The sequence below is a fragment of the Schistocerca piceifrons genome, chromosome 1 (assembly GCF_021461385.2).
Source record: "Schistocerca piceifrons isolate TAMUIC-IGC-003096 chromosome 1, iqSchPice1.1, whole genome shotgun sequence".
NCBI classification, from domain to species: domain Eukaryota; kingdom Metazoa; phylum Arthropoda; class Insecta; order Orthoptera; family Acrididae; genus Schistocerca; species Schistocerca piceifrons.
Window position 1 is genome coordinate 1,172,022,291 of NC_060138.1, and position 26,123 is coordinate 1,172,048,413.

The 26,123-nt window shown below is 38.3% G+C and overlaps 1 protein-coding gene across 1 annotated transcript in view; it reads right to left on the bottom strand.

Moving 5' to 3' along the window:
• Nucleotides 1–1,054: 1,054 nt before the first annotated feature.
• LOC124778935 (roundabout homolog 2-like) overlaps nt 1,055–26,123 on the bottom strand; it is a 703,103-nt gene continuing 678,034 nt past the window's right edge. The window contains exons 16-17 of the mRNA XM_047253676.1: nt 19,898–20,022; nt 1,055–2,470 (exon numbers count right to left, since the gene is read on the bottom strand). Of these exons, the coding sequence (XP_047109632.1) occupies nt 2,066–2,470; nt 19,898–20,022 (530 nt within the window). The 3' untranslated portion in view covers nt 1,055–2,065. The remainder of the gene's footprint in view (nt 2,471–19,897; nt 20,023–26,123) is intronic.

Here is a 26,123-nt window from a genome sequence, read left to right on the forward strand (position 1 = left end):
TTTCTAGTACGGATGCATGTCAGTTCCCTGTTGTTTGGGCGTCAATACTGAGTATTCACAGAAATGTGACTGTCGCCTGAACAACAGGGAACTGCCTTGCATCAAGAATAGAAAATAGTGCATTGATAATGGCTAGACACTAGCCAAAATCTTGATTTGCCAAATAAAACCTGGAAAAAAAAGGATGACTCATTGCTGCGTTCTATAATTTATAAATCATATCACTGTCACTGGTTGCGCTCACTTTCCTAATGGTAGGTAATGTGATTTGTTTTGCTGCTTTAGTCTGACCAAAAAGCTCAGAATCAGAGGTTTCTTTACCTAGATGAAGAGGAAAGGTTTGTAGGAAATTAGGGCTAGTACCCAGATGAAGGAACTTTTGGTTTCAAATTCTAGCATTTGAATAATTTTTTGTCTCTGTTAGCTGTACACAGTATGCTAAAAATACCTATACCTTAGTTCATTAAAGTGTCATTTGAGGATCCTTTCCTTCATGAAAACAACTGACGGGTAGAGGCAACATCAAAGAAACTTATTTCTATCATTTACATTTTATTTTTCAAGTTGTTAGACCAATGTGTACACCTTTTACTATGCTGTATTGCTCTATCACATATTAATGATAATTAATTATAGATGCTGTTTCTAATATCTGTTTTAACTATGTTGCTGTGTACCTGATTTGTTCCACATTCTGTAAGGTTCTCCTTCATGATGCAATCTATGGGACATGACAGTTGAATAAATAGCTTGCCCCAGAAGATAATTTGGAGATTTACTCGAAACTAGTTATGGCAGTAGATAGAGATTTTCTCAAGCAGCTGGAAGTAAGTGGCCACAGCTTAATTACATCTTTTGGTTTTCAAAACTTTTTCTGATCAGACATTGGTAATGTACAACTGACAGTCCATTTTTCTTAACTTGCTGGGTAATTCCGTATAAGTCTCTCAAGCCTAATATCCTTGAATATCACAATTGTAAACGCTTCATTTCTCAACAACTAAAGATGTATCTTTTTTTAATGTTGTGTGTGTGTGTGTGTATTATTCTTTTTTATTTTTTATACAGAGATTTGTGATCTGAATGATAATGTATGCTAGGGACATCATCTCAAATAAAATTTTCTAACTAAATATTATTTGCCACAAATAGGTCTGCTTGAAAATTGTACTAACACTGAGTTACTGATTAGCATGCAACTCTGTCAAGAAACAACTCAGTATTCAGTAAAGAAATGCAGTTATTAGATATATTTTCGTTTGTCCTTTATTTATGCTGCCTGCCTGCCAGTCTTCACAATAACTTTTATAACACATAAGACCTCACTAAAGTCATGAATTCTGTCTTCACATTTTTACATACAAGGAAAAAAAATGTTAGTGTGACCTTCAAGCTGAAAATGCATTCATTTATGATGTATACACTTATCTACATTCAAAAATTTTTGATCCTGATAGTGACATTGTCCATTTATTTATTACTGTTACCAATTCACAACATGTAAGCTGGAATAAGAAGCAATAAAGGAAATAAATCTCTTGTAGCATACATATAGTCCATGAGTATAAAAAGGGTAACAACAGCAATAATAACACATTTATCACAGTTAGACAATTGTAGAAGTGCTATGGCTGAAAGAATTTGATGTTGTCATGATATTTGACTTGAAACATAATGGAGGGGAACAGACATTAGGTTTAGTCAGTTCATAAAGAGAGCAGTATTAATATTTTCTTGCTTAGTTCAGTTCTCTAAAAGTTCAACAGATCATAACATTTACAGTACATATAGTTGTCTTAATACTTTCAATACCAGATACAGCTTGTTCTCTCTCAGCATCATCATAGTATTTTGAATTATACAATGGTAAGGATTCAATGGTAAAAATAAATTTATTAACTGGGAGTATGTACAGATCTCATAAAAAGTCAGGTTTCTTCTTATCAAATGATGTACACCTCATTTAAATGGAAAACTATACATTGTCCTTTTAAATGATTATCAGTCACTGAGCTGACATAGTTTGAACATGCTTTACAAAACAGATACAGTATGACATAGTAGTTTATGTGCCATGACTGTTGTGATTTCCAGGTTCACTTTGAGATGACTGGTGATACACTGATTGATACTGTCCATGCCTAGTGACTGGTGCATAGGCAGGATAAGGCACCGCAAAGCTGGACAGACTGTGAGCATTATAATTATTTGTTGCATGTGGCAAGTCTTTAATTATTTGTGACCCTTTGTATGGGTCTGTGTTGGGCACTGAAGTTAATAACAACATTGGCTTCACCCCACACGTTGTGTGTCCTTTCCATGATGGCTGCATCTGGTTGCTATTGTTTGTTTGTTGTGAAGGAGGTGTGATGACATCTGGAGGTGGTTCAGAAAAGCACTGACTTTCCCTTAGACCATTGCTCTGAGCTTGATTCGCATATTCTTGATGCTCAGGTCTTGGAATGGACTTCTAAAATTTAAAGAAATAAATTTACTGAATATATGAATAACTGGCGATACAAAAAACTGAATTTTCCGGAGTATTTGAAGCTATGCTGGTAATATCACAGAATTAAATTTTCATACTCTGTCAAACACATTAGAAGTAGTTATGCATACAAATTTAGAAAAATTGAATATTAATAAGAGAGCAATAGTATGATACATATATACAAAATCATCAGTATCATCATCAGCAATAACAACAACACAAATCATGACCACATAGTACCATATTAAAGACAAACATAGAAATTTTTAAGGGCAAAATAAAACAAGTGCAAAGGGCTTCATAAGACACTGTATGAATTGGAGAGGCATCAAGATACGTGACTGCTCGACTACCAGCCACAACTCACAGAGACTGGTTGGAACTGTGACCAAGCTGCATATATTTCAGTCAGTAGTGTCCATGATGCACTCAATGTCTCACAAAAACAAATGCATAACACTTGGTATTAAAAAGTCCTTCCAAACCCTTAAGTATCTCAGTTTAATGAAAAAGAGTCATAATGAGCCAGAGTTTTTAAATTCATAGCTGCAAAAAGATTTATAGGAAGGTGCTGACTGCTGCAAAAAAGTAATTTAATGACAAAATAATATACAATGTAGAGAATAAAAACAAAACAGTCTGGGTGTCATCAAAAAGGAAATGGTGAGAGAGGCAAACAAAGGCATAATAACATACTGATCAAGGAGGGGATGAAGTAATAAATGATCCACAGAAGCAAACTATATGAATGAGCATTTTTATCAAGTATTGCAGAGAAGTCACCACAAAAATTTCCAAAATATTACATAACCCCTTTAAAGAATTAGGCAGAAAGTACAATGATGTTATTAATGACCACTGGACAGAAAGTCAGTAGAGCTGTACAAACACTAAAACATCAGTAAGCTTAGATGAACTATGAGTATGTGTACTGAAACAATGGACAGAGAACATACAGTACAAGCTACCTTAACAAATATAATAAATGAATCCTCCACATCAGGAAATTTCCAGAGAATTTGTACCTCTGCTGTCACTATCTTCAAAAACAGTAGAATCAATTGCGAAAGACAGCTTAATGAATTATTTGAATAAATACAACCTTTTAAGTGAACTGCAGTTTGGTTTCCAAAGTAGCAGAAATATGGAATCAGTCATAGTAGAAGTCACAAAAGTGGTACTTAATGTTCTTGATAAAGATGAGTGTGTTAGAGGCATATTTCTAGATGTTTCTAATGCCTTTGATACTGTTGACCATAAGATTCTATTAAATAAGCCAGAAGCAGTAGGAACAAGAAGGGTACCTAAGGACCGGTTCCAGTAATACCTAGCAGATAGGGTAGAAAGAGTAGAAATAACACATACCTCAAATAAGTCTAAACTTTTAGTAAACCACTTATCATAACCAAAATACATTAACATAGGAGATTTTCAAGTACCATTTTAGGACCAACCGTGTTAGTGATGAACATAAGTGAATTTCCCAATCTAGTTCGTCATGGGGTAAAATACTTTCTGCTGATGTTAGTCACTGAGAAAATAAGAGAACTCATTGCAGAGAAAACAGGTGAAACTCTCAGTGATGTCTGCATTCAGTCAATAAGCAATAAAGTGTCATTGAACATAAAGAAAACAAATGACATGAATTTGAGTTTGAAGAGGGAAAATGACACTGTTAAATTAAACAATGGAAACTCCAGGTAGGAATCCTCAGCATTTCAAACAGGTCTACATAGTGAGCACAGCTGCTATTTTTGGTTATAATTCTTATGGTCCTTTTCTGCAGTTTGAAAACTGTGTTCACATTTTGTGCATTTGTTCCCCAGAAATAATATCATAGTTAAAAACAGAGTGTACATATGAACAGCACATAGCAAACTGTTAAATTAAATGCATATGTCACCTCAATAGATTGTGAATGTTAAAAATGTATTACTTATTTTGTAATTATATAATATATGTAAAATGATGACCCTACCTAAACCCTACCTAAAACCTCTTTCCTCATCACCTTAGCCAGCTTCATCCTGACCCACAACTTCTTCACTTTTGAGGGCCAGACATACCAACAATTAAAGGGAACAGCCATGGGCACCAGGATGGCCCCCTCGTACGCCAACCTATTCATGGGTCGCTTAGAGGAAGCCTTCTTGGTTACCCAAGTCTGCCAACCCAAAGTTTGGTACAGATTTATTGATGACATCTTCATGATCTGGACTCACAGTGAAGAAGAACTCCAGAATTTCCTCTCCAACCTCAACTCCTTTGGTTCCATCAGTTTCACCTGGTCCTACTCCAAATCCCATGCCACTTTCCTTGACGTTGACCTCCACCTGTCCAATGGCCAACTTCACACGTCCGTCCACATCAAACCCACCAACAAGCAACAGTACCTCCATTATGACAGCTGCCACCCATTCCACATCAAACGGTCCCTTCCCTACAGCCTAGGTCTTCGTGGCAAACGAATCTGCTCCAGTCCGGAATCCCTGAATCATTACACCAACAACCTGAAAACAGCTTTCGCATCCCGCAACTACCCTCCCGACCTGGTACAGAAGCAAATAACCAGAGCCACTTCCTTGTCCCCTCAAACCCAGAATCCCCCACAGAAGAACCACAAAAGTGCCCCACTTGTGACAGGATACTTTCCGGGACTGGACCAGACTCTGAATGTGGCTCTCCAGCAGGGATACGACTTCCTCAAATCCTGCCCTGAAATGAGATCCATCCTTCATGAAATCCTCCCCACTCCGCCAAGAGTGTCTTTCCGCCGTCCACCTAACCTTCGTAACCTGTTAGTTCATCCCTATGAAATCCCCAAACCACCTTCCCTACCCTCTGGCTCCTATCCTTGTAACCGCCCCCGATGCAAAACCTGTCCCATGCACCCTCCCACCACCACCTACTCCAGTCCTGTAACCCGGAAGGTGTACACGATCAGAGGCAGAGCCACGTGTGAAAGCACCCACATGATTTACCAACTGACCTGCCTACACTGTGATGCATTCTATGTGGGAATGACCAGCAACAAACTGTCCATTCGCATGAATGGACACAGGCAGACAGTGTTTGTTGGTAATGAGGATCACCCTGTGGCTAAACATGCCTTGGTGCACAGCCAGCACATCTTGGCACAGTGTTACACCGTCCGGGTTATCTGGATACTTCCCACCAACACCAACCTATCCGAACTCCGGAGATGGGAACTTGCCCTTCAGTATATCCTCTCTTCTCGTCATCTGCCAGGCCTCAATCTCTGCTAATTTCAAGTTGCCGCCACTCATACCTCACCTGTCTTTCAACAACTTCTTTCCCTCTACACTTCTGCCTCGACTGACATCTCTGCCCAAACTCTTTGTCTTTAAATATGTCTGCTTGTGTCTGTATGTGTGGATGGATATGTGCGTGTGTGCGAGTGTATACCTGTCCTTTTTTCCCCCTAAGGTAAGTCTTTCCGCTCCCGGGATTGGAATGACTCCTTACCCTCTCCCTTAAAACCCACTTCCTGTCGTCTTCCCCTCTCCTTCCCTCTTTCCTGATGAGGCAACAGTTCGTTGCGAAAGCTTGAATTTTGTGTGTATGTTTGTGTTTGTTTGTGTGTCTATTGACCTGCCAGCGCTTTTGTTCGGTAAGTCACCTCATCTTTGTTTTTATATATAATTTTTCCCACGTGGAATGTTTCCTTCCATTATAAATGATGACATCAGTTGCATGAAAAATGCTTAAAGATGGATCAATAAATCAATCAATCAATAGATTGTGTAACTAATGCAAAATTTATAGGCATGAATATTGATTTTCATCTGAGTGATGTGAACACACAGAGATATGGTACTTGCAAAGAAAATATCATCAGCATATTATGTCCTTAGAGTCTTACCATCATTTTATAATAGCCAATGTCTCTTAATTACAAACTAGTCATACGTACACTCAATTTTTAACTATGGCATTATTTTTGGGGAACAAATGCACAAAATATGAACACAATTTTCAAACTGCAGAAAAGGGCCATTAGAACAATAACCAAAAATAATGGCCAAGCTCACTATAAAGATCTGTTCAAAACACTGGGGATTCTGATAGCACCATGTAAATACATTTACCAATCAGTTGAACACAAAAAATAACATTGACAATTACTGCACAAAGAACTCTGATCATGACCATGGAACAAGATCTAGAATGAACTTACATTTACTGAGAAAGAATAAACATAAAACTGAAAACAGCACTTTCTACCAAGAAATAAAACAGTACAACACATTATCCAAAGAGATTGAAGAAGCTGTTAAAACAAATTTATTTAAAAAGGCAGTTAAAAAGTAGCTGTTAAACAATACAGTATATATATTGAAGGATTAGATAACACAGAGTAGGGGTTTGGTAAAAAAATGTGACACACATAAATAATAATAATAATGATAACGAAACACTTAACATTCCACATGAAACTTCCACACTATATTTTTTTCTCCTTTTCTCCAACTTTCTCCCAAAACTATGCAATGCCCTCCACATCTTCTTTCTGAGCTCGACATCTCTCTTGGTGTAGAGACATACTGATTCAGTTTTCCAGATTAGCAAATGGTAAGTTGCAGTGCACAAAATGGTCCTGACATGAATTGATAGCGTGTGTAGTTTTAAGAAACAATATATGTGTGTGTATAATCTGTGTAGTGTGTCCAGTGACTGGGAGTGAGAAGTGAATGAAAAATGTAGCATTAGCTGTTTTCATTATTATATAACAGTATCATACACTAGAGGTAAACTGAATGAAGTAGCACTGTTTTAAACAGAATTGCCTTGTATTCAGGAGGGTGGAGGCTCCAGTTTTCCTCTAATTGTCCTGATTTAGGTTTACCGTGGTGTCCCTACATTATTTCAGGTAAATGATGGTATGGTTCTTACTATAAGGCCACGCCCAACTACGTAGCCTTCCCTTGTCATACTAGATCTGTAACTCTGTAAATGTCCATATATGTGAAATACTTTAATTTTGTTGTTCTTAGATTGTAATACCAAGACGTGACTAATATCCTTGTAAAAGAGATTGACAGAGGAATAAAACTGCTGCTGCTGCTGCTACTACTACTACTACTACTACTACTACTACTAAATGCAGGTGATTTGACAGTAGGTTAGATAATGACAGATGTATCATGTACACCATTTCATCCACTGTAAACATCCCCCACATTTTAATACCTCCACCACCTGTGCAAGCAGTGCCTAGCTGGTCAGTGGGACACACTGCCTCGTGAGTTTTTCAGTATACTGTACTTTTACTCTGTCATCAACTAGTAACAATATGTAACATCACTAATAAGTGCAGTTCATTTATTCACATATCATGATGGTCTTTTTTTCAGATTTTGAGCATATGTGGTGAGTGGAAGAACACATTGGGGTTATGCCTTCTGTATCCTGTACAGAGGGAGATGGTTGTAGACTGTAGCACTGTTAAATGGTGACTGCTGCACGACATTGGATTTTTATGTGATTTACAGCATTTTGTGCACATATCTGCTGCTACAACCCATAACAGTCAGTGGTGACCTCAGGCCTCATCGTGTTGTTATCCCTGGTAGCTGACTCTGGAGGTGCCAGTTATACACACTTTGTGAGGTAGCATATGTGGAACCCAGTGTTTGCGTGGCCACAAAGATACAATCTCCCATATGTTGGGCAGCCAAGCTCTGGTAACAATGAAATGCACTTACAAAGTACATCTTTTCCAATCTGTACTTCCAGTCAGTCTGACCGCCAATGTAAGGTCTGGTGATATCACAGTCATGGAGTACACTGAACTGTTCCATTTGTTGTGGCAATACGAGCATTTTCTGTCCACGACAATTCAGCTGCTCATGAGTGTGTTATAGGCATTTGCATATTTTATCCAGTAAAATTTATTTGTTTTGCACTAGGGAGAAGGATGACTGATGCTAAATATGTGAATGAGAGGCAGGGAAGAAATTAATAGATTTTTCATAAAAACCATTCCTGCAGTTGGCTGTGGAAGGGCCACATTAAAATACATTTAATTATTCAGCAAATATAGTCTGTGGTGACCACAATACTGGCTAATCGATTAACTCCAGTGAAATGACTGTGTAAAACTTCTTCAACGTGAGTTGAGTGTATAGGTATCTGTGCTCCTCATAAGTGTTTTGATGCTTAATAAATTATTTGCTGTGCTCTGTGACAGTGTTGAGTTGTTCATTCGTAGTTGAGATAACTCAAAAATTCCTTTCATTATCTCCAATATTGGTGACCCTGACTAGAACATGGATAGACTGATGTCAACTGAGTCAGATCCATCACTGTTGCGTCTTACTTCAGAGCCGTTTTCAGCATCAATCAAGCAGTAACAGACACCAGTTTCTACACCAACGGCTTCTACTTTGGCCACAGCTGAGCAAATAACTCATTATGCCAATCTGGACCCGCATATGTTTCATCTCCACCCAACATTGGTAATGCAAGACTGCCGCCATTTTAGTCAACAAACAGTTGTTGATTGGTTGGTTGATTTGATGGAGGGGACCAAACAGCAAGATCATTGGTCCCATCAGACTAGGGAAGGATGGGTAGGAAGCCAGCTGTGCCCTTTCAAAGGAACTACCCCAGCATTTTCCTGAAGCGATTTAGAGAAATCACAGGAAACCTTAATCAGGATGGCGGGTTTGAACTGTCATCCTCCCAAATGTGAGTCCAGTGTGCTAACCACTGCACCACCTCAACCGATCAACAAGCAGTAAATTATGGTTTATTCAAGTGGAAGAAATATTTTACAAACACGGAGTGCACCATGACTTTGACAAACATGAATTAGTGTTAGCATGACTAGACTCTGATCACATCAAAAATGTGGAACATGTGCTGCATGAACAATCACATGCCAACCTGCCACAGGCTCTAATTGAACATTATTGTCTACCACTCTGTGAAAGTTTTAAAAACTTATGCTCATCCCAAACCTGTGTGCGTTTAAAGCCTTCAGAGCTGCTGTGTAAATTACTTTCATTTGCATACAAAGACCTGTTAATTGAGACTGCTTTACACCTTACATGACTCAACAAGCTTCAGGCAAAGTTACAATCTGTGTTAGCTGCTCACACTAATTTGCCACTCACAAATTTAGCTAATAAGGTGGATATTATGGCTAGTTATTTTGAAGACTGTGTTTGTTGTGATCAATTATCATGTGCATCTGAGAGACATCCTGGACTGCACTTATCCTACAATGTAATGACTAGTGGCCCTATAACATGCATGACTACAACACACAAAGCTAGCTCTGACGCATGCTACATCACAACATGTATACAATAAGCAAATCATATCAGTGCTGAAATTCAATGTCATTTCGCAACCCCCAACAAATCTCTAGATGCAAAAAGCCAAATTTCACCAGTAACACAAGTGACTCTTCCACTTGATGTTGGTTCCAAAGAAGGTTTGGTGCTAATGCGAAAAAAGTTCTACACCCTGTGCATACCCAAATGTGAATGATGAGCATTAGTGGGCATTCCTGCTTGTCATCCAAATGACACACACCCAACCACAACCAGTGCCCTAGACTGCAGCAACATGACAACTGCAGCACTACAAGACTCCAATGGGCTGTTTAACAAGAACAGGAACACTGGTTACAAATTTCCAGCTGACTCTGGCATGGAAATTAATGTTTTGCTATAGCATATGTGCTCTGAACCATCTTCAGCCACACCCCCATACTAAATTTCTGCCCTTCCTTCTGCCCATTGTGGGAGTTCATTATTGCTAAGGTTAGTGGTCTGATCATTGGAACTGATTTCCTATTTTTTCAAAGTGATGTTGGACTTAGTAGGTGTTTAGTGAGAGTGCACACTGATAATCTCCCACCTCTCATATTGCCCACACCAGTTCATGATGAGTGTGCTGAGCTCACTTTCGTTCGCATGAAGATCTCCGCGCCATACTGCACTAAATGCGGATTGCACACATGTGTGGAACATGAGAAGCAACCTGTTCCTTGCTGTACTGTATCGATGACAGGCAATGAACTCTAAGCCACCTCCAGTGAAACTATTGGTGCTCAATTATTGCATGAATTTCCCACTCTGACAGACCCCACAACAACAGGTAAAAAACATTTACACACCACACAGCATCACTTCAAAACAACTCCTGGACAGCCTATCTTCTCCCATGCATGTCACCTACCTCCAGATAAATTCAAAGCAGCACAACAGTTCATGAACAAAATGTTAACAGAGGGCATTTTGTCTGGGTCAGACAGTGACTGGCTGTCACCACTCCAGATGACAAAAAAGAAAGATGGTGCATGGAGGCTACGTGGCTACATTATAATAACTCATACCTTACCAGACCCCCCCCCCCCCGCCCCCCCCATGAACCATGGACCTTGCCGTTGGTGGGGAGGCTTGCGTGCTTCAGCGATACAGATAGCCGTATCGTAGGTGCAACCACAACGGAGGGGTATCTGTTGAGAGGCCAGACAAACGTGTGGTTCCTGAAGAGGGGCAGCAGCCTTTTCAGTAGTTGCAAGGGCAACAGTCTGGATGATTGACTGATCTGGCCTTGTAACAATAACCAAAACGGCCTTGCTGTGCTGGTACTGCGAACGGCTGAAAGCAAGGGGAAACTACAGCCGTAATTTTTCCCGAGGGCATGCAGCTTTACTGTATGATTACATGATGATGGCGTCCTCTTGGGTAAAATATTCCGGAGGTAAAATAGTCCCCCATTCGGATCTCCGGGCGGGGACTACTCAAGAGGATGTTGTTATCAGGAGAAAGAAAACTGGCTTTCTACGGATCGGAGCGTGGAATGTCAGATCCCTTAATCGGGCAGGTAGATTAGAAAATTTAAAAAGGGAAATGGATAGGTTGAAGTTAGATATAGTGGGAATTAGTGAAGTTTGGTGGCAGGAGGAACAAGACTTCTGGTCAGGTGACTACAGGGTTATAAACACAAAATCAAATAGGGGTAATGCAGGAGTAGGTTTAATAATGAATAGGAAAATAGGAATGCGGGTAATCTACTACAAACAGCATAGTGAACGCATTATTGTGGCCAAGATAGATACGAAGCCCACACCTACTACAGTAGTACAAGTTTATATGCCAACTAGCTCTGCAGATGACGAAGAAATTGAAGAAATGTATGATGAAATAAAAGAAATTATTCAGATTGTGAAGGGAGACGAAAATTTAATAGTCATGGGTGACTGGAATTCGAGTGTAGGAAAAGGGAGAGAAGGAAAGATAGTAGGTGAATATGGATTGGGGGACAGAAATGAAAGAGGAAGCCGCCTGGTAGAATTTTGCACAGAGCACAACATAATCATAACTAACACTTGGTTTAAGAATCATGAAAGAAGGTTGTATACATGGAAGAACCCTGGAGATACTAAAAGGTATCAGATAGATTATATAATGGTAAGACAGAGATTTAGGAACCAGGTTTTAAATTGTAAGACATTTCCAGGGGCAGATGTGGACTCTGACCACAATCTATTGGTTATGACCTGTAGATTAAAACTGAAGAAACTGCAAAAAGGTGGGAATTTAAGGAGATGGGACCTGGATAAACTAAAAGAACCAGAGGTTGTACAGAGATTCAGGGAGAGCATAAGGGAGCAATTGACAGGAATGGTGGAAATAAATACAGTAGAAGAAGAATGGGTAGCTTTGAGGGATGAAGTAGTGAAGGCAGCAGAGGATCAAGTAGGTAAAAAGACGAGGGCTAGTAGAAATCCTTGGGTAACAGAAGAAATATTGAATTTAATTGATGAAAGGAAAAAATATAAAAATGCAGTAAGTGAAACAGGCAAAAAGGAATACAAACGTCTCAAAGATGAGATCAACAGGAAGTGCAAAATGGCTAAGCAGGGATGGCTAGAGGACAAATGTAAGGATGTGGAGGCCTATCTCACTAGGGGTAAGATAGATACCGCCTACAGGAAAATTAAAGAGACCTTTGGAGATAAGAGAACGACTTGTATGAATATCAAGAGCTCAGATGGAAACCCAGTTCTAAGCAAAGAAGGGAAAGCAGAAAGGTGGAAGGAGTATATAGAGGGTCTATACAAGGGCGATGTACTTGAGGACAATATTATGGAAATGGAAGAGGATGTAGATGAAGATGAAATGGGAAATACGATACTGCGTGAAGAGTTTGACAGAGCACTGAAAGACCTGAGTCAAAACAAGGCCCCTGGAGTAGACAATATTCCATTGGAACTACTGACGGCCGTGGGAGAGCCAGTCCTGACAAAACTCTACCATCTGGTGAGCAAGATGTATGAAACAGGCGAAATACCCTCAGACTTCAAGAAGAATATAATAATTCCAATCCCAAAGAAAGCAGGTGTTGACAGATGTGAAAATTACCGAACTATCAATTTAATAAGTCGCAGCTGCAAAATACTAACGCGAATTCTTTACAGACGAATGGAAAAACTAGTAGAAGCCAACCTCAGGGAAGATCAGTTTGGATTCCGTAGAAACACTGGAACAAGTGAGGCAATACTTACCTTACGACTTATCTTAGAAGAAAGATTAAGGAAAGGCAAACCTACGTTTCTAGCATTTGTAGACTTAGAGAAAGCTTTTGACAATGTTGACTGGAATACTCTCTTTCAAATTCTAAAGGTGGCAGGGGTAAAATACAGGGAGCGAAAGGCTATTTACAATTTGTACAGAAACCAGATGGCAGTTATAAGAGTCGAGGGGCACGAAAGGGAAGCAGTGGGTGGGAAGGGAGTGAGACAGGGTTGTAGCCTCTCCCCGATGTTGTTCAATCTGTATATTGAGCAAGCAGTAAAGGAAACAAAAGAAAAATTCGGAGTAGGTATTAAAATTCATGGAGAAGAAGTAAAAACTTTGAGGTTCGCCGATGACATTGTAATTCTGTCAGAGACAGCAAAGGACTTGGAAGAGCAGCTGAACGGAATGGACAGTGTCTTGAAAGGAGGATATAAGATGAACATCAACAAAAGCAAAACAAGGATAATGGAATGTAGTCTAATTAAGTCGGGTGATGCTGAGGGAATTAGATTAGGAAATGAGGCACTTAAAGTAATAAAGGAGTTTTGCTATTTGGGGAGCAAAATAACTGATGATGGTCGAAGTAGAGAGGATATAAAATGTAGTGTGGCAATGACAAGGAAAGCGTTTCTGAAGAAGAGAAATTTGTTAACATCCAGTATTGATTTAAGTGTCAGGAGGTCATTTCTGAAAGTATTCGTATGGAGTGTAGCCATGTATGGAAGTGAAACATGGACGATAAATAGTTTTGACAAGAAGAGAATAGAAGCTTTCGAAATGTGGTGCTACAGAAGAATGCTGAAGATTAGATGGGTAGATCACATAACTAATGAGGAAGTATTGAATAGGATTGGGGAGAAGAGAAGTTTGTGGCACAACTTGACCAGAAGAAGGGATCGGTTGGTAGGACATGTTCTGAGGCACCAAGGGATCACCAATTTAGTATGGAGGGCAGCGTGGAGGGTAAAAATCGTAGAGGGAGACCAAGAGATGAATACACTAAGCAGATTCAGAAGGATGTAGGTTGCAGTAGGTACTGGGAGATGAAAAAGCTTGCACAGGATAGAGTAGCATGGAGAGCTGCATCAAACCAGTCTCAGGACTGAAGACCACAACAACAACAACAACCTTACCAGACAGTTACCTGATCCCCAGTACTGCAGACTTCAGCCACACACTTTGTGTATCCAGTGCCATTGATTCTGTTAAGGTATTGTCCCAAATTCCTATGGCCAAAGAGGATATCAAAAAATGGCTCAAATGGCTCTAAGCACCATGGGACTTAAAATCTGAGGTCATCAGCCCCTTAGACTTAGAGCTACTAAAACCTAACTAACCTAAGGACACCACACAAATCCATGCTGAGGCAGGATTCGAACCTGCGACCATAGCAGCAGTGCGGTTCCGGACTGAAGTGCCTAGAACTGCTCGGCCACAGTGGCAGGCTATCAAAAAGTGGCCATCATAACAGTGTTTGGACTATACCAGTACAGCTTTATGCCTTATAGATTATGTAACACCACAAAAACATGCAGTCATTTATACATGGTGTTTTGCATGATCCCTCATTTGTCTTCTGCTATGTTGATGACATTTTGATCTTCTCCAAATCCCTGAAAGATTATTTTCAACATCTTTGTCGGCTCTTTCAGTGTCTTGAGGATTGTGGTATTGTCATCAATCCTGAGAAGTGTGTGTTCACCAAACCTGAAGTTTCCTTTTTGGGCTACGAAGTTTCCCATCCTGGCTTAGCTCCACTGCAGGAAAAGGTTTCTGCCATTCAAGATATGCCACACCATACAACATACAAAGAACTCTGATGATTCATTGGATTGATAAATTATTATCATTGTTATCTACAAAATGTAACAGTGACACAATAGCCTCTTGATTGACTCCTCTTGGGCAAAAATATCTCCAGCAATAGGAAGGTCCCATGAAATGCACAAGTAGCTGTAGCATTCAAAACTCCAAAAACAGCACTATCTGAGGCTACAATGCTTGCACATCCAAAGCCTGAGGCACCAATTGGGCTCTTTCTTGAAACTATTCAGGTAGAGGTGGTGCAGCCTTACAACAACAAGTACATGGTTCGTGGCAACCTGGAGCATTCTTCTCCAGGCATCTGAAAGAAGCACAAACAAAATTGGGTGACATCAAATGAGAACTGCTGGCCATGTACCTTGCCATCAAACATTTCCAGCCTATACTAGAAGATCAAAACTTTCTCAAATGGCTAATGGAACATGCCTCACCACGTCAAGCCAGACATGCAGACTCCAGGGCTCAATTTACAACCAACATTCACCATTCACCATATCAAACGCAAAGACGACACTGTTGCTGATTACCTCTCATGATTGGTTGCAAGTGTTACTATGGTGTGCTGGATAAAGATTGCAGATAGCCAGTGCACAAACACCTTCATTCAAGAGTATGTCCACCGTGCAAACTCTGTTTCAGTTTGCCTGGCGTGTGTACTGGTTGATGGTTCCTCATATGAAATATGGTGTGACAGTGGTGGCAACTGATTAACGTTTGCTCATCCCACAAAAACTCAACACAATCCACAACATGTCACATCCCAGTATTGTCAATGATCAAATTGGTGATGAGCAAGGTCATCTGGTCTGGGGTCAAATAGAACAGTCACACATTGACCCGTTTCTGCCTTGCATGTCAGGTGAAAGAAAATCTCATGGCATGTACATGCCACTACTCAGGACTTTCCTCTACCAGTGGCATGCTTTGTCCACATCCATTTCAATCTGGTTGGCCCACTACCATGCATTGATGGACAACCGTAGCTCCTAACAATTGTTGTTTGTTACACAGGTGGCCTGAGGCCACACCTCTCACTATCATCACCGCTAAATCTGTTGCTACTTTTCTCGCCATGGCATTCCTCTCACCATCACAATTGACTGCAGTCATCAGTTTGATCCATCACTATTGAACTACTCACTCAACTTGTATGGTATCCATCACCTTCATACCATGAGCTATCACCTTGGTAGCGATGGCATTGTTGAATGCATGCATCAGTCACTCAAATCTATCATCATGTGCCACAAAGAGTCATGGACTGATACACTGCTCTGGGCGCTGTTTGGCCCCTAGACAACACTAAAAGAGGACTTGATCTGCTCTCCACCACAACCAGTCTTCAGTGAACAACTGCGGGTACTGGGTGACCTCATCATGCCTTCACCAGCACAGACACCTGGGGACCAGCTGAACTTCCATAAAAAATTGGAACAATGCATCAGTTGTCTACACCCATGCAACCAACAATGCTATGGTCAATGTGATCAGTTAATCTTCAAAGATCTACTCACATCAACACATGTATGGCTGCACGATGATCAGCCACCTCTCACTTCCCTATACTCTCCATACGGAGTGCTCTCGAGGGACCTAACACTCATCATCCACAAGGGAAGAGCCACTGAGACAGTATTAATAGAAAGTCTCAAACCTGCCTTCATTATTCCTCCCCAAAATGAACTACTGTGCAACCAAACTGTGCCACTAACCTCTGTCGCAACACCCCTCTGAACTTTGTCTCAAGCGACACCCTTATTGGGGAACGCAGACACCCCTGTCCCACCACCTGCTACACCACTATTCACTTGCACTGGCAGACAAATAAAATGCAAATATTCAGAAATTCCTGTTGCACCAGGCTATCATATGCACAATAAAGGAGGGGGTGAGATGGCTTCACTCTCTGAAACTTAAAACACACTGCCTCCCAGTGTGCCAACTTATGCCGAGGTGTTCACTATAGCTCCTGCTGTTTCCACCTCTGTCAAGAATTGGCCCGGCCACAGGCATGGGTAGGTCACCTCCCCCAAAGTCCTTGGGGAGGATATAAGTCAGATGAGGCACAATATGCCATCAGTTCAAGCTGTGTAGTCTCTAAAGCTTTTCAAGTGAGGGGAGCCCCTTTGGTCACCACAATATTGACTGATCAATTAACTCCAGTGAAATGACTGAGTATGATCTTTTTTGAGATGTAATGATGGCTTCTTCAATGTGTGTTAAGTGTGGGTTCACATTATACTGAATGTAAAAGGTTTATTATTATTATTATTATTATTATTATTATTATTATTATTATTATTATTTTTTTTTTTTTTTTTTTTTTTTTTTTTTTTTTTTTTTTTTTTTTTTTTTGCGCAGTGGAAGTACAAGGTCTGCCAGAAGAAGATATTCAAACTACTAGGGAGCTATTTGTCATACTGTCTTTACACCTTGAACTATTGCCTTACAATGTGTCAAGTTACAGCTTATTATTTATTTTGAACTAGATCCTTATACAAGCCATGTAAATAATAATGTGTGGGAGCACCTTTTGCTACTATTTTAGTCTTGCTAGAAGGCTTTTAACTAGATTCTGTTACACTAACGGTAAAATTTGGTTGCCTTCTTTCTGAGGCAGTTCAGATACAATCTTTCATCATGCCACTCCAGCAGATCCAATCATTTTTCTTTGAACTGTGATACAATAAAATTTACATTGTGAATGGAGTTAGTAATGAATATTATATGCTGCTACTCTGCATAACAAGCTACAGTTTATGATAATAACAGCTGTAATTTTAACAATAATGACTATGTTAAAGTAACTGATGCAGCATGACAACAAGAAGTATAAGCCAGCATGCTGGCAGTTAGACAATGCTTGATGATGTGTGTAAACATTCTGGCTTCTTATGTGTTGATGACACTGCCATCATCAGTAAAAGTAAGGAAGAATTGTACAGTGCCTGTTGAATGACATGAACAATCTTATGAGCACATAATATGGCTTGATAGTAAACCAAAGGGAGACAAATGTACAGTAATGAGGAGCAGCAGAAATGAGAGTAACAATAAATTTAAAATAAAAATTGGGGACAATGTATCAGTTCAAGTTAAGGAATTCTGCCATATTGGAAGCAAAATAACACATGGGAGATGAAGCACTGATAATATAAGAGGCAGAACAACACAATAAAAGAGGGCATTCTTCACTAAAAGAAGTCTGCTAGTACCCAACATAGGCTGTAAACTGAAGAAGAAATTCCTTATAATGTACGTATGAACACAGCATTGTAAGGAAGAGAATCATGGAATGTGGAAAAATCAGAAAGAAAGAAAACCAAAGTTCTTTTATTTTTATTTCCTTCCCCTGAACCGTGGACCTTACCAAGTTGGGGTGGCTTGTGGTTCTCCGTGATACAGGTAGCTTTACCGTAGGTGCAGCCGCAATGGAGGGGCATCTGTGGTGAGGCCAGACTAATCCATGTTTCATGAAGAGGGGCACAGCAGCCATTTCAGTAGTTCCAGGAGCATGGATGACTGACTAATCTGATCTCATAACATTTGCCAACATGACATTGGTGTGTCTGTGTTATTGCAAACAGCTGAAAGAACAGGAATTCTACAGCCGTTATTTTTTCCCCAAGTGCATGCAGATAGACTGTATGGCTTAATGATGATAGGCTCCTCTTGCGTAAAATATTCCAATGGTAAAATATTCCCCCATTTGGATATCTGGGCAGGGACTAATCAGGAGGATGTGTCTTCAGAAAAAAAAAAAAAAAAAAATCAAGATTGGCATTTTATGGATCAGAATTTGGAATGCTAGATCCCTATTGAAAGAATTTATGGTGAGATGATGGAGAGTATTCAAACAGTTAAAGGAGATGAAAATTTAATTATGATGGGTAACTGGAATTTGGTCGTAGCAAAAGAAAGAAAAGGAAAAATAGTAGGAGAACATGGACTGTGAAAAGGGAATGAAAGAGGATGCTGTCTGGTATAATTTTGCTCAGAGCATAATATAATCATCAATAATACTTGGTTTAAGAATCATGAATGAAAGCTGTATATGTGGACAAGGCTTGAGGACAGTGGACAGTTTCTGGCTGATTACATGATGGTAAGAGAGAGATTTAAAAACCAGATTTTAAACTGTAAGGCATTTCCAGAGGCAGATGTAGATTATGAACTGGAGACTAAAACTGAAGAAATTGCAAAGAGCAGGAAATTATAGTGATGGGGCCCAGGCAAATACAAGGAAATATAGATTGTGGAGGGATTTAGAGGGAACACCAGACTGAAATGGGAGGAAAGGAATACAACAGAAGATGAATTGGTTGCTTTGGGAGATGAAATAGGAAAGGCACCAGATGGTCACATATGTAAAAAGACAAGGATGACTCAGGTGGTACTGACCTATATCTGACAACATCTGAAATTACAAATAAAGATTTGTTTAGATTTTTTTTTAAAAGTTTTGTGTTATCCTGCCTCTCCCCCCCATGGTGAATTTATCATCAAGTTTTAGTCCCAGAATTTTACCAAGTCAATCTTTTCTACCTGCCTATCATCATCTTTTAGAGATATGCTGGGTCAAAACCTCTTCAAACTCTGAACTTCATGAGTCTTTGCAGTGTTTTGTGACAAATAACTGACCAGGAAGTCTATCAACAGCACAAAAGATTTTGCCTTCTCTAAATAAGTAATGGCAAGCAATTCTGCCTCATAATTCCAGTTTCCTCAAATGTTTTTTCTTTCTGATACTATTAAATATTTACATTTATTTTTCTTTCACTGCATATTTTACATACTTGTGGACAGCTTTCTCTGTGTGTGTCAGCAATTTTATCCAACCAGAGGTGACCTCTGATGATGCAGAAAAAGTATGTATCCATGCTTCCAAAATGTGGTAAGCATGGAACAGAATGTGGCAGCACACTCAAGAACTGTGATGGTATTATCTCATAAAAATTTGGCTATTAATGAAATTAACTATTTTCAAACAGATTGGGATCATGTTCTAATGATCCATGCTTACCTGTGATCTCCGATGTATCCTTCGAAGTGTACTTGTTGGCGTAGGTGATGGAGTGGGACCATTACTTGGACCCATTTCTGACATTGCCTTTCTTCCTGTAACGTTGTTGTGTGTGCTTGGCAGTCCTGCATCAATAAAAGAGCACTAATTTGAAAAAAAGATGAAAATTAAAAAAAAAGTAAATGACCTGAAGTTCTTTCTAGTGCAAGAACAGGTACCACATTTTTCAATAAACATTAAATAATAGAATTTTTAAAATAATGATTGAGAGGACAGACCTCTACCCACTTTAAATATGAAATTATGATTGGTGGACAGGTACATAAAAAAGAAATGTGAATTTTACAGTTTCCTTTCTGCTCAGAAGAACAAATGTTTAGTTGCTCAACATTAATTGCTTCTTTTTTATGTACATTTTTCACTCTTCATCAGTCACCACATCATCTTTAATACAAGTTACTGGTTTAATTGATTGTAAGCGATTTTTTTGTCTCTCCCCTCCCCCCCCCCCCCCCCTCCCCCTGCAAATTCGTCATTCAAAAAATTTTTGCAGATTAAACTATTGCTTAGAGATCAATATTTTTACATTGTTTAATTGATTAATGTAGGGGTCACCTTCCATTTACAGATGAAACTTTGGCTATTGTCATCACTTGCAAATTTATTTTGAAGGTGTCAGAAGGGTAGGGATGGGCAAGTAATACTCACATTTGAACAGGCTCAAGATTTCCCAATACACCAAAGCATTCAATACAATATCAACTTTGCGCAATCAATCACATAACATTTGACTTGTGAGGCCCTAGTGCAAGCGATAAGTGAAAAACTGTGAACAAGCCACTACAATAGTCTATTGTTCTGTTCAAAATTTGAAAATTCTATCATATTACAAGCTCTTGTTGTATTTGAACAGGTTTGGAATAAATGTTGTCATAATGTATGGATACCATGTATAAATATTTATGCTACTTTTTAAATAAAGGTAACATTCAAATGTAATAATGTTGTCCTTCAAAAAAGACTTGGTTCTGGGCCCAAGTCAATATTTTATTTGGTTATGAGAGACTATAATGCTTTATCAGGTGGGCTGCAAATAACAAATTTGGTTGCTGTTTCCTAGAGTACCGGGTAATCAGCTTTAGAAAAAGATGGTGACATTCAGATGAAACAAGAAAGAGAATTAATTCAAAGTTAAATGTCTAAAAATGATCTAAAAAATGAAATAAACCATATTTACTGGCTATAATTGGTATCAGGAGATTAAATTACAGCAGGAAGACCCATTGTGGAGATAATACGAACAGGCGTCACTAGATCGTGGAACAAGTGAAAGTACTAGAATAGGACTGAATTGTGATTGCAATCTTTTATTTATGTATTAATTGCTTTTTTTTTTTTACATACAACCTGCACTATAGAAGATATTGCAGTCCGTGTTTCACTTGTATTCGAGCACAGCACCTTGGAACGGTTGGAGGGGGAACAGTGACACCAGCTTGGCTGAAAACTAAGATTAAGGTAGGGAATGGAGTAGTGAGTGGACAGCAAATTTTATCATGCTGCCACCAATGGGAATATACAGAGGATACTTTGAATTTTTATGAACATTTAAACTGCAGTTTGTAGTTGGAATCAAATTGACTTTAAAACTTGGCAAATACTCAGTCGTGCAGGAGATGGTAAATGTCTAGATAGGTGCCAGTAGCGTACTTAGACATTACTTGCAGCAATGTTGTCGATGCTCACTGTGAGGTATGCTGGGAATAAAAAGGGGTGTGTCAGTTGCCAGTTCAATGCGACCAATGAGAGACTGGTGGGCAGATGATATGTTTGACAGCAAGACAGACTGCAACATTCTCCCATCAGTATAGAAGCAAAATCCGCTGTGTATTTGTAAAAAACACCTGTTTTCTCAGTTGCACCATAACAATCACTTTAGAAATTAGAACATATTTGGAAAAGAAAACCAAATATTTGTGACAATGGAAATATACAGTTCACCGCTGTGCTGTTAGAATGATGATGACAATGATGATTATAGTGATAATGATTAAAAATACTGATTACACAGGTGACAGTTGTAGTAGGCCTAAACAAAAATTGTTGTGAAGATAAAAATTAATGCATACGATCAGTAAATAGCATAAGCTCTGGATAGTTATAATGCTAACTTCTTAGGCAGATAATTTATGCCAGTACAACTGTTTGTAATTACGATTAGTCAGAATACATGTAAAACAAATTTTTCTCAAGAAGCCTTTTAAAAGGAGAGCGTAATCTTACATTCAGGATCATCTTGTACTTGAGTAAATATGGTACGTTAGGTCCTCTCGGTTATGTTTGTATTCAGTCAGAATTTTTACTATGAATTTCATATACGTTATCAGACACCATATTTCATAATACAGAGTGAACTAGGTATTATAAACATGACATTAAATCTCATTTCCTGCTATATAATTTGTGTAAGTTTTCATATTACAGCTTTTTCAACATATACCTGCCCATATGCTACTTTTTCTCTCCATCTTCACATCTTCTAACTCTGTGCACTGTTTGAGAACAGCTTATCTTATAAGAATGCACATACACCTATCATTTTGTCTCCTGGCACTGTACTTCATTTCTAAGGACCTCACTGTTGGTGGCTGTTAAACTCTATTGTATAGTTTCTTTGTTACTTCATCTTACAGCTTTTCTTTCTCATTTTCTCAACTCCATTGCATCTCTGGAAGGCTTGAAGTACAACCAGTGTTTGTTCTCTCTTGTATGCCTTAACATTCTGTCATAAATCACAATTCTTTTAAACTGAAATGCTTTTATGTAATTTTGATTGCTGTGGGAAGGTTGTGGCAAATGAATCTATTTCTTTCTAAGTTTTGCTGTCTGCATATCCATGGTTTAGCACTAACATTGGAAATGTAGATTTAGTTTTCTTTTGTCTCTTCTCTCAGTTATTGAATGAATAATTTCTCACTGCAAAATTTTGCAGACATTGTTACTGTTATTTCAGTTGTTTTGCCATTAGCTAGTATGTCTCTAAGGGCACTGTAGACAAAGATAAAAAGTTTTGGTCATTTATACCAAGAAATTGCACTCAGAAGGAGGAATTTCAAAATCCCTGACAGACTGAATTTTTATGGTTGCCCTAAATCAATTATGGCAAGCTCTGGGGTGGTTCTTTTCAAAATTAACTGTGCACTCCTAGAGAAATCTGAGCTTGTGATCTGTTTTTAATTATCTTGACATCAGGAGGAGTAAACTCTAGCATTCCTTTTTCTGGGACAAAATAAGCAGACATCAACCATGTTAGGTTATTTCTAACAAAAGCTTGCATAAATAAGTGCTCTATAATTTCATGATGCACACCCCTTGAAAATTGATTTTTTTTTTTTTTTTTTACAAGTACCAGAACATTTTTTTCACAAGTACCAGAACAATATAGTCAGCTGGCACAACATATAATTAAAGGTAATATGTGTGTGTATTTGCATGCTATAGCTCTGTAATAGGATTTGTCCAGAAGCTTGCAATATCCTCAGTTTAGTTTGTGTGCCTATCAACAATTCAGCATCTCTAATATTCAGTGAGTACTGCTTCCATTATTTACTTTTCTGTGTCATATTTTCTGTTATAGGATCAGCAAGTATTTATTTAGTGTATTAGGAGGAACTAGAATGCTGCAATCTTTCTTTTGACAATTTATTTGAGTTTTGATAACTTCCCTTGCTGCTTTACATTTATTTGAAGAGTTAAGAATGAATCCATCATTGGCCTTGCATTTTGCTGTTTTGATTGCAGTTCTGTAGTGCTTTTTTATAATCTTGGATTTATCCCTATCTGCTTTATTGTGTTGTGATCTGTTGTAATCCAGGAGCATCAAGATTTTAAAGTTATTTAGTTGTGGTGTATACCAGTGTTTTAAACTTCCTGGCTTAGAATGGGTGTTATGGTTATAATCTTTCTTATAAAATCTAGGGCATACTTCTTCAGAGGTATCAGTTACCACTTCTAAATCTTTTGGCTGACTCAGTAACATGCATTTCATGAGTAAGTATTTCATTCCACTGTATTAATGTTAATCTACATTTTAGAGTTCATTAATAGGTCTGATTATTCTTTCCTGGCACCTATCTTTTTCATAATCTAGGGGAATTCTTAGCCACAATCCTTCATTGTCAGATATACCTAATTTGATTGTATTGAATTGACATCCACTTGTGTGAAAATTACAGATAATGTTATCCAAACCTGCATTCAGTATAGTGGGCTTATCATTAATACAGCAAAAATTTAGTGACCTTAGTATGTTGAGTAATTGCTTACAGTTCTACTCCTGATCCTAATGTCTATGTAAATGTCACCAAATATTAAAACTCTGCAAATTTTATTCTTAAGTAACATGATTACAAGTTTCTGAAGACTTCCAATTTTGGCAATAGTACTGCTGCAAGTCCGAAGTTAGATTCTACACAATGTACATTTACATCTATAATTTCATAGTGTAGTTTTAGAGTTTTATTAATATAGATATACACACCACAATGTTTTATATTTATTCTGTAACTAATTCATAGCCATTTGATACACTTAACACTAGTTCTCTACATGAGAACCAATGTTCATTTATCATGAATGTGCTACAGATTAACTTTTCCAACCAGTACTGGAGTTCCAGAAGTTTATTTTATATATGGAAGAACATTAGGCTTCTTTCAGTGCAAGCTGTTAATAAGTCTACTCCAAAATTATCCAGTGCACTTACTATACTTGTCAGTTCTAGTTATTCTATTATTATTTTCTTTTAACACAGACGGATACCTATTTGTAGATGTCACCTTATTTTTTATTGTAGTTTTGTTGCTGAAACACTGCTGTAGTATTTCTCTTCTCTAAAAAAGCATCATGACTGTAATGTAGGGCAGCTGGTTATTTCTTCTTGCAAATCAGGGTACAGAGACTTTTAATTTGTTCACTGATCTTAATTTACCTTTCATGTTCATGTGAAATCCATGCTGTGAGTCTTCATCCCCTTTCAGTTTGCTGACATCTAACAAGTGTGCATAGCTGAAGTTTTTACATAATGTCTGTAACACTGTATTGTGAGCCTCTATTTCCCCATTTACACAAGACCACTCTAGAAGATTGTACTGTACCGGTAGAGTTATCAAAACATTGGAGTGGTGCAGTTGTGGCAATAACTTCCTGTAATTTTGCAGTGTGGATTTGCTTCCATTTTTGTATACGTCGTTGGTGCCCCATTTGATCACAATACAGTCATCTTTGTTCAGTTTCTTTGTTTCAATGGTTAAGTTTTCTACAACAGACTTAAACAGAGCACCACAGAGCAAACACAGAATAATCAAAGTTTATGTTTTCACTAAGTGAAACCAAGAATCCTTTTCCATGGGTATCAGCATAAATTATGAGGTTTTCTGTTTTTCTCAACATTTTCACATTTCAGTTTGGAACTTTATTGGATGCCTCATTATGTACTATTTTGTCTGTTCTGGCAGATTTTTCACCACCTAAATCTTGAAGTGAAGAATTGGGTAACACTGGTAAAGGAGCAAGACTTACTTGTTCTGCTAGCTTGTGCATTTTCTTTGGCAAACTGTATTTATGCTGTGATGACTGAACACCTTTGGCTACACTGTCTTGAGAATAACTGATGAATAAATTTCTTGCACATCTCCTGTTATCCTTCTTGCTGTCTAAAAGTGACCCAGCTCTCTTTGCAGGCAATCTGTGGCACTCATTAGTTGTTTCTCCACTGCTACTAATCAGAGATGGCAAAAATTTAGGTTTGCATTCACAACATTTTCAGTCCAGAGCCAGTTTTTTGCCATCCCTCACTAAAGGATCTACTTTGCTGCATCGAAAATGAAACTTTTTATTGCATTGGTTAAAAGTAACACCAGTTCTCACTGTTTTGATACACTTCTTACACAGTCCATCTTCTACAGTACATTAGTCTTCCATTGATCTATGATCACAATCAGTGTTTCCACTTCTGCTTAGCTGTGTAGTATATAGTTTGACTTATATGTGTCTGCACTTCTTATATTCTTGATTTTAATATTTTATTATGTAATTAATAAAAATATTACACTACACTATAAATTCCGAAGTGAAATAGTCTATTAGCAAGCACATAAAAAAACGGAGGCAAATTTTGACGCTAATGCAGAAAATAAAAAATTAAATTTTATTTTCAAATATTTCA